Source organism: Sphaeramia orbicularis, chromosome 20, assembly GCF_902148855.1.
Source record: "Sphaeramia orbicularis chromosome 20, fSphaOr1.1, whole genome shotgun sequence".
Taxonomy (NCBI): Eukaryota; Metazoa; Chordata; class Actinopteri; order Kurtiformes; family Apogonidae; genus Sphaeramia; species Sphaeramia orbicularis.
Genome location: NC_043976.1, coordinates 44,506,216 through 44,524,925, shown reverse-complemented (window position 1 = coordinate 44,524,925; position 18,710 = coordinate 44,506,216). Strand labels below are relative to the sequence as shown.

At 39.1% G+C, this 18,710-nt stretch overlaps 1 protein-coding gene and 1 non-coding gene across 2 annotated transcripts in view; one reads left to right on the top strand and one right to left on the bottom strand.

Annotated features, from left to right (window-relative positions):
- Positions 1 to 18,710, top strand: part of LOC115411557 (phospholipid phosphatase-related protein type 4-like) — a 53,481-nt gene that overhangs the window by 21,542 nt on the left and 13,229 nt on the right. Inside the window, 3 exon segments of the mRNA XM_030123745.1 lie at positions 2,096 to 2,281; positions 12,703 to 12,832; positions 14,362 to 14,557. Of these exon segments, the coding sequence (XP_029979605.1) occupies positions 2,096 to 2,281; positions 12,703 to 12,832; positions 14,362 to 14,557 (512 nt within the window).
- trnay-gua (transfer RNA tyrosine (anticodon GUA)) lies at positions 2,350 to 2,435 on the bottom strand. Its single transcript is given in 2 exon segments — positions 2,350 to 2,385; positions 2,399 to 2,435. It is a non-coding gene; the product is annotated as a tRNA-Tyr (tRNA).

Genomic DNA, 18,710 nt, shown 5'->3' with positions numbered 1-18,710 from the left:
TCGCCTCAGCTGTTGTTGACAGAAAACCCGTAGAAGCGGTGCTCAAACTCAATAGTTTCACACCGTTTCTGGGTCATGTGTGACAAACCGGACTTATTCCCAGTTCCCTCAGGCTTCAGTCAGGCTTCAGACGGTCACAGTGAAACCCACAGATACGCTGTCCTAGCGCCGCTGACTCCTCATCTCTTCAGCTCCACCGGTGCCGTGGACATGACTGAAGAGCCACCAGCTCAGCTCGTCTGTGCATGGACCCCAGGGGTCAGCGGTGGAAGGGTGGGCTGCAGCCCCTGTGCGTGTCCAAAGCACACATTTACATAAGCAGCGCTGCAGAGCTGATCCTCCGTCCGCTGAAGCGCTTTCATTTCGTTCGCTCGGCTGACGGATCAACACCAGTTTTATTACCCTCACTTTATTTCACGGCTCTGATTAAACTGCTGGGTTATGGCTGTGATTTTAAGACGTCAAGACGGCTCTAACGAACACAAACTGACTGTTTCTCATTTTCAGGGGGGGTAGTTAGACCAGATCTGGGGCTGAGATTTGGGATTAGTGGGAGCATTTTATGTTCATAAGAGCAATTAATTCCACATGCCATTTCCCATCACCCTCTGCAGCAGCGTCTTCACCCAGCCTTAGGTCATGGAAACTGTTTTCCATGCCTCTGTTTTCATTATCAGAGTAAATGAGCGCGCTCACTGGACCGTAGGTTTATGGGGACGTTTACAGGATTCACTGCCTGTTTATCTGTTTACTAGGGCTGTTAGAAAAGATCGATTCCGCAATATATCACGATATTTCATTTCACAATACTGTATCGATATTTTTAGATATTTATTCAAATGCAGATATGGCAGAGGTTGTTTTTTGTTTTTTGTTTTTGTTTTTCTTTGTTGTTTCTATCTTATTTATTATTATTTAAAACTGTTTTATTAAATAATGGTTATTTGAAGCATCCTAAAAGCAGTTTTTATTATCTGAGAGGCAGATGGGAGTTCCTTTGTTGGGACAAAAATAATATTATGATGTTAGTTCTGAACTAATAGAATATGAACATTTGAACAGGATCTGAAACTGTAATGTCTGTAAAACTGAATTTCTTTTTGAACACAGGAAAATGTGGTGATACACCGTTAGATCCTGTTGGGATCAAATAAAAATGTGTTTAGTATTTGTGCAGATTTCTGCTGTAATTCAATTCTTCAAGGAAATAATCATTTTAAAAAAGAAACTAACAAAAAATTGCCTTTTAACAGTATCATGATAATATCATATCGTGATCCTAGTATTGGGATTTGTATCGTATCGACAGATTCTTGCTGATACACAGCCCTAGTGTTTACATCACAGGTGTCAAACATGCGGCCCGGGGGCCAAATTCGGCCCGCTACAGGGTCCAGTCTGGCCTCTGGAATGAATTTGTGAAATGCAAAAATTACACAGAAGATATTAACAATCAAGGATGTTAGAATCATTTTAGGTCAGTTCAACCTAAAGTGGATCAGACCAGTAAAATACTATCATAATAACCTATCAATAATGAAAACTGCAAATTTTTCTCTTTGTTGTCGCGTAAAAAAAAAAAAGTAAAATTACACAAAAATGTTTACATTTACAGACAAGCCTTTTACAAAAAATGTGGATAACCTGAAAATTTTAAAGAAAAATAAGTGCAATTTGAATAATATTACACCTTAGTTTTATCATTTATACATGTGCATCACAACTTACAGATCACAGTGGATCTACAAATACACAAAACATGTAGTAACAGGCAGAATATTGGTACAATTCCACAGACTTCATATTTGTTTATGTTATATTCAAGTACGGTTCATAGATGTAAATATTTTCATTATGGAATTTGACTTTTTTTTACTGAAAAACAGAGAACAAAACTGTGGAGTTAACATTATTTATCAGTTATAATCTTATTATTTATATTATTTCATTGGTCCGGCCCACTGTAGATCATATTAGGCTGTATGTGGAACTGAACTAACATGAGTTTGACAGCCCTGGTGTACATCGTCCTGTCGTCGGTCCTTATTGACTCTGAACTTTGTCTCCTGTGCTTTTCTCTCTGTTCCGTTAACAGATGCCAATACTGGTGTCGTTTGTCGTCAGTTTGTATTTCCTGGAGTGGACCGACGTGTTCAAACCGGTCAAGTCTGGTTTTAACTGCCACGACCGGAGCCTCAGCCTGCCCTACGTCGACCCCAACCATGAGGTCATCCCCCTGTTGATGCTGCTCAGCCTGGCCTTCGCTGGACCTGCCATCACGGTAGGGACTGTTTTCACACTGCCTTTGTTTATAGGTGGAGATATAAATAAAATTTTAAAAAAAACAACTCCTTCGAGCCGGATTTGAACCAGCGACCTAAGGATGCCTGGGATGCCACTACAGTCCTCCGCTCTACCAACTGAGCTATCGAAGGTCACATGGTATGAGCGCTGAGCAAACACTGTCTGTAGTGACTATAAAGCCTTTTAAAAACAAACCGATTGGAACTAAAATGTTGTAACATGATGGGCGTGGCCACGACCCCTGAGGTGGTTTATTTAGTAGAGCAGAGGAACCTGGTGGCTCCATCATGTACCCCGGTGGTTGTGGGTTCAAATCTGACTGATATATGAAAGGTACAAATTTTATTAGAATTAAATGACAACATTTGGAAAATAAAGTCAGATCATTTAGTGCACTTGACAGACTTTGGTTTGGTTTGTTGTGTTGTGAGGAGTCAGCACAGTTTCATTCATTAATATCTTTAGTTATATTGTGACTTTTTTCTCATAATATTATAGATATAGATAATATAGATAACATTAGATAACTAGTGTATGAATTCTTGAGATGTTTCATTTATAGGACCCAGTGACCTAAACCTTCAACTTTAGGAGATAAAAATCCAGCCCTTTCATGGTCCAGTGGATGTTTTTGCCAAGTTTAAAGTTACAATGGACCTGTTACAGAGGTAGGTTTGGGGTTAGGTTGGTGTCAAATTATCCATGTGACTCAGACAGATCTGTGTTTATATTAGTCTGTAGTTGTACAATAAATAAATCTGTGTAAACTGTTGAATGAGTTCAGTCGTACATTAAGTGTATTGTATGTATTTGATCAGAATATGGCATCACTGTAGACCTGCTTTGGTTAGAGTTAGGGTTAGGGTTAGGGAACACTGCTTTGGTTAGGGTTAGGGTTAGGGAACACTGTTTTGGTTAGGGTTAGGGTTAGAGTTAGGGTTAGGGTTAGGGAACACTGCTTTGGTTAGGGTTAGGGTTAGGGTTAGGGTTAGGGTTAGGGTTAGGGAACACTGTTTTGGTTAGGGTTAGGGACATCACCAATGTCGGACCACTAAATATCGGTGCTGATACTTATTGTGCCTCTGTAGAAAAAAGCAGATTTGGATGCGTTTCTTTCTTCTGTTTGAAACCTAAATGTGCTGCTTTGTTTTCTATAAAAGTGGGTCACAACTTGGAAAATGTGGGTCTGATGTGAGACGTGTTGAGAACCAGTGATCGTTAGGGCTGTGTATCGGCAAGAATCTGGCGGTACGATACAAATCACAATACTAGGATTATGATACGATATATCACCATATATCATGATACTGTTAAAAAGGCAGTTTCTTGTTTGTTTGTTTGTTTGTTTGTTTGTTTGTTTTCCTGTAAAAATTGAATTACATCAGAAATACGTACAGATACTAAACACATTTATATTTGATCAGAACAGGAACTAATGTTATATCACAAAATGTTTCTAATTCTCCTAGTTTCCACAGGAACTACCATCTGCCTCTCAGACAGTAAAAAGTGCTTTAAGGATGCTTCACATAACCATTATTTAATAAAACAGTGTTAAATAATAATAATAAATAAAATATAAACAATAAAGAAAACCAAAAAACAGAAATGAACCTCCACAATATCTGCATTTGAATAAATACCTAAAAATATCAATACAGTACTTTTTAATATCGACACAGTATTGTGAAAGGAAATATCACGATATATTGTGAAAACGGTATTTTCTGACATCCCCAGTGATCGTTTCATTAGACAGGAATCACGGTTCTGTTGGTTTTGTGACAAAATACAGTCGAGCATTTTCCAATAGATCAGGACTCTCGAACTCATTTTTTTTCAGGTTCCACATTCAGCCTGATTTGATCTGCAGTGGACTGGACCAGTAAAATCAGAACAGAATAACCTAGAAATAATGACAACTCCAAATTTTTCTTTGTTTTAGTGCAAAAGAAACCATTAAATTATGAAAATACTTATTTTTATAAACTATCCAAACAAAAAAGATGTGAATAACCTGAAAAAACTGACATTTCTTCAGAAAAATCAGTGCAGTTTTAACAATCTTCTGCCTCCACTTCTCATTAGTCCATGTGCATTCTGGATCAGATCTCCAAAGACACTAAACACTGAGGAACAGGAAGAAAAGAGTTCAAACTGGACTGAATTTAATACAGACATTTCAGGTTGGGCATATTTGTTCAGGTTATTCACATTTTATTGCTACAGGAGAGTTTGGAAATGTAAATATTTTCATAGTTGAATGTCATTTTTTTGCACTAAAATTTGAAGTTGTCATTATTTATAGGCATAATGTTAGATGTTTTTTTTGGGTGATTTTTGGTTGGTTTTTTGGTGTTTTTTTGAGTAATTTTTAGGTGGTTTTGGGGTAATTTTGGGGGGAATTTGGGTGATTTTTGAGTAGTAACTTCTCATTTCTTCATGTGCATTCTGGATCAGATCTACAAAGACACTAAACACTGAGGAACAGGAAGAAAAGAGTTCAAATTGGGCTGAATTTTCTTTAGACATTTCAGGTTGTTCATATTTGTTCAGGTTATTCACATTTTATTCTTACAGTATCGTTTGTAAATGGAAATATTTTCATAATTTAATGTTATTTTTTGCACTAAAACAAAGGCAAAAATTTGAAGTTGTCATTATTTATAGACATAATGTAATAATATTTTTTTCACATCAAACCCAGAAGAAAATATAGTCATTATTTTTTATACATTATTCTGTTCTTATTTGACTGTAGATCAGATTGGTCTGTATGTGGAACCTGAACTAAAATGAGTTCCACAGCCTGGACTGTGGAATTTTGACACTTTGTAAATTCATCCCAGGGGTCGGATTGGAACCTTTGGCGGGACGCATTTGACCCCCGGGATGCATGTTTGACACCCCTGCAAAAGATGGAATTCCAGAAGCATCTTTATTTGAAGATATTTCAGACTTATTGGCACACCATGAAAGCTGCCGCAAGTAATTACACAAGCACTGAGATTTTTAATTGACGCAGGGAGATAGTAAACAAAACACCCTAATGAACAGTAATAGTGCACAGCCTCATACCGTGTGTGTGTGTGTGTGTGTGTGTGTGTTTGTGTGTGTGTGTGTGTGTGTGTGTGTGTGTGTGTGTGTGTGTGTACCACTGTAGCTCTGCTCCGTCACTTCACACACACTCTGCCTCCTTCAGAAGTCTGGCCGTAAACACAGGAGATCAGCATCAGTGGGTTAACTCTAAACCGTGTTCAGGCGTTCTCGGTGTCCCATCTGGACCGGAGCAGCTTGTCTGAAGCCCAGCACCGCTTCATTTCCATATTCAAATTGTAGGGCATGTTCACAGTAAGCGCACTAAAACCATGGGCTCAAGCACGTTTTGTGCTAACAAAAATGAAGCAAAGCCTTCAATACTTTGTCTCTAGTGACTGCGATTGACAGCAAGCCAGCGCTCTCTTTTACTGAGTCTCTGTGAACACATCAACAGTTATTTGCACTGAAGAATCTAAATCAGCTTAAATTAATGACGGTAAGAGTTAAAAGCAGAATATGGATCATGTTCCTTAAATACACTGCATAGACCAGGGCTGTCAAACTCATTTTGGTTCAGTTTCACATTCACCCCAGTATGATCTCCAGTGGACCAGACCAGTAAAATAATACCAGTGAAAAAAGTACAATTACTTTATGATAATGTTTATATCTACATAATTTCCTTAAAAATCTGAATAACGTGAACAACTTGAAATGTCTTAAGAAAAACAAGTGCAGTTTTAACTCTATTCTTCCTTAGTTTATCAGTTTATCAGTTTATCAGTTTATCAGTTTATCGTTTACACATGTGCATTACAACTTACATTACAATGATGAATACACATAATATTGATAAAATTGCATTTACTTTTCTCAAGACATTTCACGTTGTTCATATTTCTTCAGGTTATTCACATTTTTTGTAAAAAGATAGTTTGTTAATGTAAACATTCTTTTTTTTTTTTTTTTTTTTTTTACACTAAAACAAAGATAAAATCTGCAGTTGTCATTATTTATAGGTTATTATGACAGGTTTTTTCTGGTCTGACCCAATTAAGATCTAATTGGTTTATATGTGTATGTATGGAACCTGAAATAAAATGATTTTTACACTATTGATGGTTAATATCTTCAGTGTAATTTTTGCATTTCACAAATTCATCCTCCGGGCCAGATTGGACCCTTTAGCGGGCCGGATTTGGCCCCTGGGCCGCATGTTTGGCACCTGTGGTACAGACTGACAGTCCATCTCAGTGTAGTTTTACCCCGAACGCTGTTGGATCTCCCACAATTCAGTTCCAATCATCAGTCAGATGGAGGTAAACACAGTCAAAAAGAGCAGCAGTGACCAAAGAAGCACACAAATGAACAGATTTACTTCGTAAATAACTGAATAATGTGTTCGTCTGTTTAGTGTCATTTCAGTGTGTTTAGATGTCATTTGTGCGGTGGTTTGTGGTAGACAGTGGTACACAGATGACCAAAGCCTGTGGAACACAGACGGTTCCAGCTGCTGACGACATGGAGAATTCTGTCCCAAACAAAGTTACAACATCTGTTTATAGTGACATCGACGACTGATGATGACGCAACAGGTCTGGAAGGGTTGGACCATTTCAGATAGGAATGAGTACACCACTGCCCCCATAGAACTGGGGTTAAAGGGGGAGGGGCAAGTGCAAGGGACAGGGGGAGGGGTAAGGGGGAGGGGCCAAGGGGTGAATTTGGATTGGGCCTAGATCTTCAGCAGCCCCATGGTCGTGGGTTCCACCAGGAGAAGGAACCTGTATGCACTAGGGCTGCAGCTATCGAGTCTTTTTGAAGTCGAGTATTCTACCACATATTTCAGCCATTAATCGAGTAACCAGATTTTATCATCAAAGCTGTCATGGAGACTCGTTATTACAGACCAGGGCTGTCAAACTCATTTTAGTTCAGTTCCACATTCAGCTAAATTTGATCTGCAGTGGGCCGAACCAGTACAATAATAACAAAATAATATATAAATAGTGTCAACTCCAAACTTTTCTCTGTGTTTTAGAGCAAAAAAAGTAAATTTACATAATGAACAGGTTTCCATCTACAAACTATCCTTTCAGAAGATGTGAATAACATGAACAAACTGAAAAAATCAGTGTAATTTTAACACTATTCTGCCTCAGTTTATCATTTCCACATGTTCATTAGAACTTACAGATCACAGTGGATCTACAAACACACAAAACATTTAATAACAGACAGAATATTATTAAAATTTTACTTACGTCTCTTATGACATTTCAGTTTGTTCATATTTGTTCAGGTTATTCACATTTTTTGCAAAATTATACTTTGTTTTAGTGTAAATACATGAAAATATTTACATTTACAAAGAGAAACGTTTGGAGTTGTCATTATTTCTATGTTATTATGATCGTATTTGACTGGTCCTGCCCACTGCAGATTGAATTGGTCTGAATGTGGAACCTGAACTAAAAGGATTGTTCATGTCTTAGTGGAATTTTTGCATTTCACAAATTCATCCCAAGGGCCGGACTGGACCCTTTGGTGGGCCGGATTTGGCCCCCGGGGTGCATGTTTGACACCTGTGTTACAGACGATAACAGATGCATAGCTTGCGTTCTATCCGGTGCTGTTGTGTTTCTCAGTTAGTGATCACCTTAAATGGGCTAATGTTAGCGTACTGTTGAGTGGAAGACACAGGTGTTTCCCTCATGCTGCCTTCAGATGTGGACGTTCACACATCACATCCCATTCTCTGGCTGTTTCTCAAGACCAAGAAACGCAGAGTACAGTCTTGCGAACTTGGTGAGTACAGTCTTGGTAAGAACGGTCCCAGAGAACGTACTTCCCAAGAATGCAAGTCTATCTGTAATTAAACGGTTGCGTACTTGTTAGTGATGCAAATTAAAGTTTGCGAAGCTTCAGGAGGTGAGGAAAAGATAAATGAGTGAAAACTTTCACATTCACTTCTGCGGGGGCACGGACTGCACCGCCTCATACCCCCATAGTATTAGAAGTAGGACGGAAAGGGACACACGCACGTGGTTACCAACCAACACACATGCACACGTGGCCGAGTACCCCCCCCCCCACACACACACACACACACACACCGATGAAACGCACTCGCATGTACCCCCCCCATTCCACACCGCCACACCAACAGATGAATTCCACAGGAAACACTGACTGTATCCAATGGTTCAATAAATCAATCATTAAGGAATATGACATGGTTTTTTCATGAAGTATAGAAACAATATTTAGCTTTTATTCTTATAGGCCGTATTGAAAAAGAAATTCAGGTTCTCAGGAAAATCGCTGCTTATCCAATAATTGTTAATCGATCGATAAGGTCAGCCATCTAATGATTAGTAGATTAATAAATCATTTGCATCCCTGGTACTTGTGTTCTTTCCTCCCTGTCTCTGCTGTTTTTACTCCATCTGTTCCAGAACATATTGACCTTAAATCACTGGTGTCACTGATTTGATTTCAATACATTTGTTCTAGTATTTACATGTATTCATACATTTTGTATATTTTTCTAAACTGTACTTCATGTTGTCGGTTCAGTCGGGCACAGCTGCCTTGGTCCAGGTCAAGCCGGCATCAACTGCATCTTGGGAATTATTTCCCAGCCCAGTCTGCACCAGTCACCACCCAGTGCATCCTTGGTTTAAGCTAGCAGACAAGAACAACATCCAGGTATTCCATGGGTTCTAGGTTTATGCGAACTTGCAGTTGGAACAGTAACTGGGCCACGACTGATGATGTTTCATGAGAACGGAAGAACAGACAAGAACGCATGTTGAGAAACGGCCTCTGTTTTTTTAAGTTTGAGTCATCTGAGTCGCGTGCGTCACTGTTTACAGTCCGTGTAGAACATAATCCTTAGGGCGGAACACAAGTGGCTCCTTAAACGAAATTAATAATTAAATGAATACTTGAGGCAAAAACAATGATTTGAGGATTTTTTTGTACTAGAATTACTGGAGTAGTCGTTGCAGCTCTAATATGTTAATATGTTCTTGTTTTAATGGGGGGGGGGGGGGGCAGACCAGAGGAAACAAACGGTAAACTCAACACAAAGACTCCAGTGTGACTGAATAAAAGGGAAGTGCAGGACTGCTCAGGAGTTCTGCACTGGAGTTTATCTGAAGTATGAAATGTCCAAAACAAACTTTGTTCTTGTTCTTGCCACCTTAAGAAAAAAAACAAAAAGAAAAATGTCTCTGTTCTGGTGGAAAATGGAATATCTGTAAAAGTGCGATGACACAATCAGTAAAAGATGGTTTTGTTGTTTTTTTTTGTGCTTCACCACTCACTGTCCCTGTTCAGTCTATTGTTGACTGAATGAACGTCCAGTAAACAGTTGTGTTTACAGTCACAGTCTTTTGGGGGGGGGCAGGATTAGGTTATTGAAGGCAGAAATGACCATATTTGGACATGTAAGGAGTTGGGGAAAGGCAAGAATGGTTGAGCTGATGCTAAATGCTAGCCTACTGAAATAATAAAGCTGTAAACTCACGGAACATTTGTATAATTCAATCTTTGAACAGTGTTTGTAGTGTAAAGACCTTTATGTAACAGGGGTCGTGATGAATAAACATAACGAGTCCAAAACACTCATGTTTTCCATGAAAGTCATTCCTTGCAGCAATGATGGAAATTTGTCCCAGTTCTAATATTCATACAGTAAATAGTATATAAGACAGGGTCTCTCTCTCTGTCTGAGGTGCGGACGTACGGCTGCTGGTGCCAATATTGGTATGGATTCCCCAGGTGTTGCCACCAATGTTAAATAGTCTGGGTCAGATTTAGGACCACATATGAAAGTGGTCTGGGTCAGATTAGTGCTGTTCAGACTGCCTGTATCAGATCAGATCCAGGTCACATATGGACACATTTACCTACAGTTTGAATGCAGCTTTAGTTGCTGCTAAAAAACAGCTGCTAATTTCAGTCGGACAGCAGTAAAGAGGAGGCGGTCCTACATCAGCATATGTTAAACAGGCTGCTCACAACAGTCACTTATCATATCTAAATTAAAGCAGATTTTATTAATACTGTAAAATATTAGAACAAAAAACTGTAATGTGTATAAACTGACAAGAATAACCTCCGCACTGAAAATATGGTCTGCGTTTCCCACAGAAAGTGCGGCTTAGTGAGACGGAGTGTCAGTTGGAGTATTATGCCGATCCCTGAGGCCGTCCTCTAAGCACTCCTAATCCCTCTGTCTGTCCATCATGGAGGCTCCCCTTCCCGTTCCTCCTCCTTCTACATCTATGTGAACCTATTCCACTGCTAATATGAGCACAAACGCACACAGAACAAAATGTGTTCATACGTACAGACCTGCCAACATCTGCACATTTATGAAACCACCGCCTCCACTGGTTCCTGTAGACCTCCAGTGAAGGTCACCCATCAAAGACAATATTTGAGCCATGCTTTTTGGAGCAGGAAGTGGTCAGATCTGGTTAGTCCGACGGTAAAACTGCACATTTAAGGGTTCAGACACTAAATGGAGGACGTTCTAATGGACACAGTCTGTTCTTTTATCCAGTCTGAGGTCTGAACAAGACATCAGTGTAAAGATTTACCTGCTATGGAGGAACAACAGACCTGGGGCTTGTTTCTGGGTTAAATAGTGAACGCAGCCATTTGCGCGCCCTTCAGCGCAAATAGAGAGCAAACGATGAGTTGGCGAACGCAGAGGCTTAACGAATGCAAAATCCTTTTCTGCGCTCGTTGCGTTTGCTAAGCCATCGTTCACTCACTATTTGCTTTCAAGGGTGCGCAAAACGGGTGCGTTCACTATTTAACTCAGAAGAACGCCTCCGCTACTGCTGTTTCCAGTCATCTGATCTGACAGTATTATGGTTCGAAGGAAGATGTATTAGAGGATATCTGTGAGCTCGGACCTCCTCCCTTACCCTCACCTGTCTAGACGGACCTCCTCACCCTCATCTGACTATAGATGAACCCCCTACGCTGTCTGCATGTGCCCCCCCCCCCCCCCCCCCCACACACACACACACACACACACACACTGGTGTGTGTGGCACCAGTTCACTAGCTCTGGCCCCATACAGTTCTCATTCATTCATTCGTTCATTCATTCATTCATTCATTCATTCATTCATCTCTCAAAGCCACACACACTTTGTCCTGAACTAATCTATATTTATCCATAAATTGACAGAGAATACAATTCAGTGAGCAGATCAATCCTCACTCGGTAAATTAGTTTTTATCAGTGCAAAATGTCCATGGAAAAAATCTGATATCATTAAAGATGTTGTCAAACTTGTTTTAAAAATCTTCTTTTTCAAATGTAAATAATATTTCAAATGTAATACATGACAGTAATGAACTGAAATGACGCTACAAGAGTACATCCTCCTTCTAACGCAGACCTCCGAGGTCCACGTTAAAGTCAGCCCTGGAAAGAGGAACTAGGCGAGCGCACACTTTTAACCAACTAGCCCAGAAACGGGATAGCGCATTTTGCGTTGTGTTGGGGTTAACGAACAAAGAGCGAGCCCAGAAACAGGATACCACAAAATGCGTTAAATGGACACATTTTGCATTGCACTGGGCTTAACGATTTAACGAGCTAGTGCAGAAACGAGCCCCTGGATCATCTAGACCAGGGGTCATCAACATGTGGCTCTTTCATTCCTCTGCTGCGGCTCCCTGTGGTTTTGGGAATATGAATAATGAGTATTTAAATTTATTTTAGTTTAGTTTGTTAGTTTTTTAAAATGTAATTCTAAATTTGAAGATTATGGTGATCTTTTACCATTAAGATAAAATATGTTTAATTTTTTGTTGCTCAATAAAATAATGGCAAAAGGTTTAAAACGTCAGTTCCATTTGCTAGTAGATGAGGTTAAAGCCTGTATTCTGATAAGTGATGTGCTGGTCGCAAACACAGCAGCTCTTAGAGCTGGCTTTGTCAAGTGAGTGACTGGAGCTGGCTCCTACCTGGGAGTTGGAACCATTTTTTTCTCTTTTTTTGTTCTTTTCAGGCTGCATATATTTGCTCAACTGCATTCTGTCTAATGCACTGAACAGAGCTGTATTGGTGCTGTCCAGTGCTGAACCTGTCTATAAAGCACAGGAAGCCATGGCGCTGTCCAGTGCTGAACCTGTCTATAAAGCACAGGAAGCCATGGCGCTGTCCAGTGCTGAACCTAGTGGAGGTAGTTTTTTTTTAGACCCATTCAGTGGGTGAAGTTAGGCTCAGAATGGATGTGCAATTCCACCTTAATTCTGTCTGTCCTTCAGTGTCTGTGGACACACATGGTTCTAAGCATGTGTTCCGTGTGTTCTGTGTGTTTCCAGATCATGATCGGAGAGGCCATCCTGTTCTGCTGTCTGTCCCGGAGGAAGAGCGGTGCCGGAGCCGAGGCCAACATCAACGCCGCTGGATGTAACTTCAACTCGTTCATCCGCAGAGCTGTCCGCTTCGTCGGTACACACTTTACTCATGTGGCTTTGGGTTAGACCAGGGGTGTCAAACATGTGGCCCATGGGCCAAAACCGGCCCACCAAAGGGTTCAGTCTAACTCTTCAAAATAAAAGAATAAACTAGAAATAAGGACGATAATATAAAGTAAGAATTACCCCAAATATTTTTATTGGTTTAATGTTTGTTATGAAAATATTTACATTTAGAAACGATCCCTTCACAGTGAAATGTGAATAACATGAAAGAATATTAACCTGAAACATCTTAAGAAAATGTTAACAATATAATGGCTGTTAATAAACGTTTTGTGAATTTTTAGTTCCACTGTCATCAGCAAATTATGTTAATAATGAGCTCAGGTACGGTTTTGTGGAAGTTGAACTTAATTTTCTTAATAAATTTCAGATTATTCACATTTTCATAATGTCATTTTATGTTTTTCACACTAAAATAAAGAGAAAATTAGATGATTATTAATAGGTTATTAGCCTTGGACTGGTCTGGCTCAAACATCCACCTTTAACCCTTACAGACCCAAACCTCCACCTTTAACCCTTACAGACCCAAACCTCCACCTTTAACCCTTAAAGACCCAAATGTCCACCTTTAACCCTTAAAGACCCAAACCTCCACCTTTAACCCTTACAGACCCAAACCTCCACCTTTAACCCTTAAAGACCCAAATGTCCACCTTTAACCCTTAAAGACCCAAACATCCTCCTATAACCCTTAAAGACCCAAACGTCCACCTTTAACCCTTAAAGACCCAAACGTCCATCTTTAATCCTTACAGACCCAAACCTCCACCTTTAACCCTTAAAGACCCAAACGTCCATCTTTAATCCTTACAGACCCAAACGTCCACCTTTAACCCTTACAGACCCAAACATCCACCTTTAACCCTTAAAGACCCAAACGTCCACCTTTAACCCTTAAAGACCCAAACACCCGCCTTTAACCCTTAAAGACCCAAACGTCCACCTTTAACCCTTAAAGACCCAAACGTCCATCTTTAATCCTTACAGACCCAAACGTCCACCTTTAACCCTTACAGACCCAAACGTCCACCTTTAACCCTTAAAGACCCAAATGTCCACCTTTAACCCTTAAAGACCCAAATGTCCACCTTTAACCCTTAAAGACCCAGACGTCCACCTTTAACCCTTACAGACCCCAACGTCCACCTTTAACCCTTACAGACCCAAACGTCCACCTTAACCCTTAAAGACCCAAACGTCCACCTTTAACCCTTAAAGACCCAAACGTCCACCTTTAACCCTTACAGACCCAAACCTCCACCTTTAACCCTTAAAGACCCAAACATCCTCCTTTAACCCTTAAAGACCCAAACGTCCACCTTTAACCCTTACAGACCCAAACGTCCACCTTTAACCCTTACAGACCCAAACGTCCACCTTTAACCCTTAAAGACCCAAACGTCCACCTTTAACCCTTACAGACCCAAACGTCCACCTTTACCCCCTAAAGTCAGACTGTTGGACGGTGTTGACATCAGTGTTGTCCGTGTGCAGGCGTCCATGCCTTTGGTCTGTGTGCGACGGCGCTCATCACGGACATCCTCCAGCTGATGACGGGCTACCCCACCCCCTACTTCCTCACTGTGTGTAAACCTAACTACACCACCCTGAACGTCAGCTGTGAGCAGAACCCCTACGTCATGGAGGACATCTGCTCAGGCCCCGACCCTGCAGCCATCAACCAGGGCAGGTGAGAAGACCTCCACTCACAGCTTCCACATGACCGCACTGATCACCCACTCACAGGCCACGCCCACAGCTTCCCCCAGCCTCTAGAAGACCATGGCTTTAATGTCTACTGTCAAACAGAATAGAGATGTACGACGGTGTATACGGGCCACAGAAGGACACAAGTGTTCAGAGAACGCAAACCTCCGCCAAGCACCCTGAACGGTGTGCATGTGTGGACCGACTATTTCTGTTTAAATTCCACAGTTTCCAGGTTGTTCCATACAGCAGAAACAGTTGAAGCTTGGTACCAGTCATGTGTCTGTCAAATTATATTCAATTCACATCAATATTAGTTGAGTTCTAATTTTAAATGTGTGGTAAATGGGATTTTCAATGTTAAATGTAAATGTCCACAGAGTCCACATTCCACAGTGGATGTGGACAATTTTGTGCCAGATACAAGATATTGTTCTAAGCTACAGGTGGATCAAATTGGAGGCTAATCGGAGTCATTTTGAATTTTTGATGAATTTTGGAAAATTGCTCAATGATGAGAGATAGGAAAATTGTAGATGTTGTGACCTTGCTGTGACCTTGAACTTTGTCCTACTGGGACCAAAATGGAATGGGTTGGTCCCAGGGCCTAGGCCTATCTGTGGGGAAGATTTGGGAAAGATGGGTGGAAGAGTTTTCCCCTAAAGTTGCTAACAAACAAACAAACAAACAAACAAACAAACAAACAAACAAACAAACACACAAACACACAAACAAACACACAAAGTGATCACAGTACCTCCTGGTTGAGGTAATAATTATAATTCTAAGAAAATAATGTCGTACTTTTAAGAGATTAAAGTTGTAATATTTTGAAAATAAATTTTCAATAGTACAATAAAGTCATAGTTTATAAATCTTAAGCCTTAATCCTTGTTGATGACAGAGTTTCCAGTTACAGCGAATGCAACAAGCGAAGCATCAACTTTCACTTCTGTCAGAGCGGACGACTAATGCTAATGTGTTGATGGTGGGCGGGGCTAATAGGCTCAGTACACTGTCACCAGTCATAAGTGTTTGCTCCTGGAGGATTCTGTTGGGTTTCTGTAAATTGGCTTAAAATTTGATTTGATTTGATCTATCTCCCCTTTATGTGAAGCACTTTGTAACATGTTGTAAAAAGTGTTACATAAATAAAGCCTTACTTACTTACTTAGTATTTGGTGGGCGGGGCTAATAGTCTCAGTATTTGGCCTTTGTGCGTAAACCCCAAATGAAAGTAGAACCTCACAGAATGTTCCAGTTCTTCATTATCAGACCAGTGGATACGACTGTATTCTGGAAATTAGGATATTTTTACACCTGTTTTTAAATTAGGAGTTCGACAGTTATGATATGAGGATAATAATGTAGTAGGTTACCAGAATGTGCTTCGTAATTATGTCACAAAACTTTAGAAAACAATATGTCCATGTCTAATGTAACAGACTGACCATCTTAACTGACCAAACCCTCATGTGGACGGACCACGGTGGACGGACGGAGTCTGCTCCTCACATATTTTCAGTTTGTTGGGCCTCATTTAGATACCTTGGCCTCCACTGTCTGTATAATTAATGAGAACTGCTGTCATGGATTATTTATTTGTCTAATTGGGTCTTGTACTTCAGTGCCACCAGTGCATCCTTGGTTACACTAATGCATGTGAAAAAATCGGTGCCTTCCCCCACATCCTAGACCAACCACAAGTGCATTTCACCAGAATAAGGAGAGAGAGACAGATTGAGCATGTGCAGAACAACAGCAGTGGAACCATGAACAGACGGTCTGTAGTTTAGTTCTCCTCATTAGTCTCTGTTCCATGGTCCATCTGTTCTAAACTGTCCCCATATTTATCTAAATGTGTTCCAAACACAAGTGTGTAAAGTTGGTTTGTCCATTCAGTCCCTGCTGTGCTGCTGAGTTTCTTTCTTGTGGTAGATGTCAGTGTCAGTCCTTCTATAAACAGGAACATGAATCTGGGTTGGTTTGAATCTAGAATGCTGGTTCCACTGGAAAAAAATCTAAATCTGTCAAAGTGTATTTGTTTCATTTCTAGTCCAACTATCTGATCACACTTAAAATCAGACAGAATCACCTACAGAGGAACTTTTCAGTGAGAAATAAGAACTGATTTATAGACAACAGATCTGGAAAATCTGATTCCAACAAATCTGAACAAGATCGTTTTCACTTGTTTCATTGGCAGACCTTTTTTTTGTTGCTTGAATTAAGCCCCCCAAAAACATCTTGAATTGAGCAAAAATAAAAAATCTTGAATTAAGAAAAAAAATAATAAAAAATCTTGAATTAAGCAAATAATTTTGAATTAGGCAAAAAAAAATCTTAAATTAAGGAAACAATTTTGAATTGAGAAAAAAAAATCTTTAATTAAGCAAAAAAATTCTTAAATTAAGCAAAAAAAATTGTTTTTGAATTGACCAAAAACATTGTGAATTAAGCAAAAAAAAAAAAAAAAAAGTTGAATTAAGCAAAAAATGTTGAATTAAGCAAAAAAAATCTTGAATAAAGCAAAGAATATCTTGAGTTAACCAAAAAAAAAAAAAAAAAATCTTTAATTAAGGAAAAAAAAAATCTTGAATTAAGCCAAAACTGTTGCCTGAATCCCTGCTGTGCTGCTGAGTTTCTTTCTTGTGGCAGATGTCAGTGTCAGTCCTTCCATAAACAGGAACAGAAATCTGTGTTGGTTTGAATCTACAATGCTGCTTCCTCCTCTATCTCCTCCTAAATTCTAAACTGATGTGGTTTCCTGCTGTGTCCACACATACACACACGTTTGGGAAAAACTCTTCTTCTTCTCTTGTTCTAACATCCATCCACATCTGTTTGTTTTGGTCATGTGACTCTAGTTGGACTCAAAGGTCTTTCCAGTACAGTTTTGGGTCATAGACCAATTTAACTACGAAAAAACACCTCTTGCCAGTGCAGAAACTTTTCATCAATAAACAATAGTTTTGGTGAAAACTATACCCATGTTTGATATGTTTTTTTTCAGCACAGCTTCATCTATATCATCTGTCTATTATTTTTTTCACTTTAACCTACTATAAAAACACAAAAGGACAAAAAACACCAAAAAAATATATATATATAAAATCCGATTTGAAAAATGTATATAATTTATTGCATAAATAACACACAGATGCTTAACAAACCTTTTCAAAGACTTTAAAAGTCAATATTGGTTCCAAATATTAGGTATAGAAAATTAAAATTGTAATAAACTAAAACTATACTCAAATATTTGACATTAAAGCAGATCTTTCCATAGGGGTTTTCCCCTAAAAGTGCGGAAATCAAACACGGTTATCATGACAATTAGAATTTAAACAGTAATACTAACCGTCTGTGATTTTAACGCTGTTTATTGTTATAGCGGTAATCGTTACATCCTTATTAGTAAATATGGGTAAAGTTTTGCACATACGTCCAATGGAAAAGAGACTAGTGATTGGAAAAACGATAATAGGATGTAGGTATGTAACGGTTACCAGTATAACAATAAACCACAGTAAAATTCCAGATGGATAGTATTACCATTTAAATTCTAATTATCATGATAACCGTGTTTGATTACCGCACTTAGAAAGAGAGAGAGAGAGAGAGAGAGAGAGAGAGACCCAGTCCAAGCGCACAGAGAGAGAGAGAGACTATCGATCTGTGAAAAACTAAAACAACTCAAACTTGATCTGGAAAATGGTCAAAAAATGTCCATAAGGTTCCATCTTTAGTGCACATTTGTATGTTTGATGTTTACATGTTAGTATTTGAATGTTTCTGCAACAGAAAGTACATTCTGCCTGTTTTATTAGTTTTGGGTTTTTTTTGTTCAAAATACAACTTGGTTAAATTATTTCAGTGTGTGTGTTAGTACTTTTTGAACATTTTGAGCACAATTTCAATAATACCGCAATAATAATGATAACCGTAATAATTTTAGTCAATAATGTTGAATACAACAAAAATGTTGAATAAATGTATTTTTTTGAATGTATAACATGTATAAGCACTGATAAACTGTCCAAATACAGTTTTTATCAGTAGATTGGACAACTGAGTCTGACTGAAAATTATATATATGTGTATTTATAGGGAATTTGATTGTTTTAATACATGTA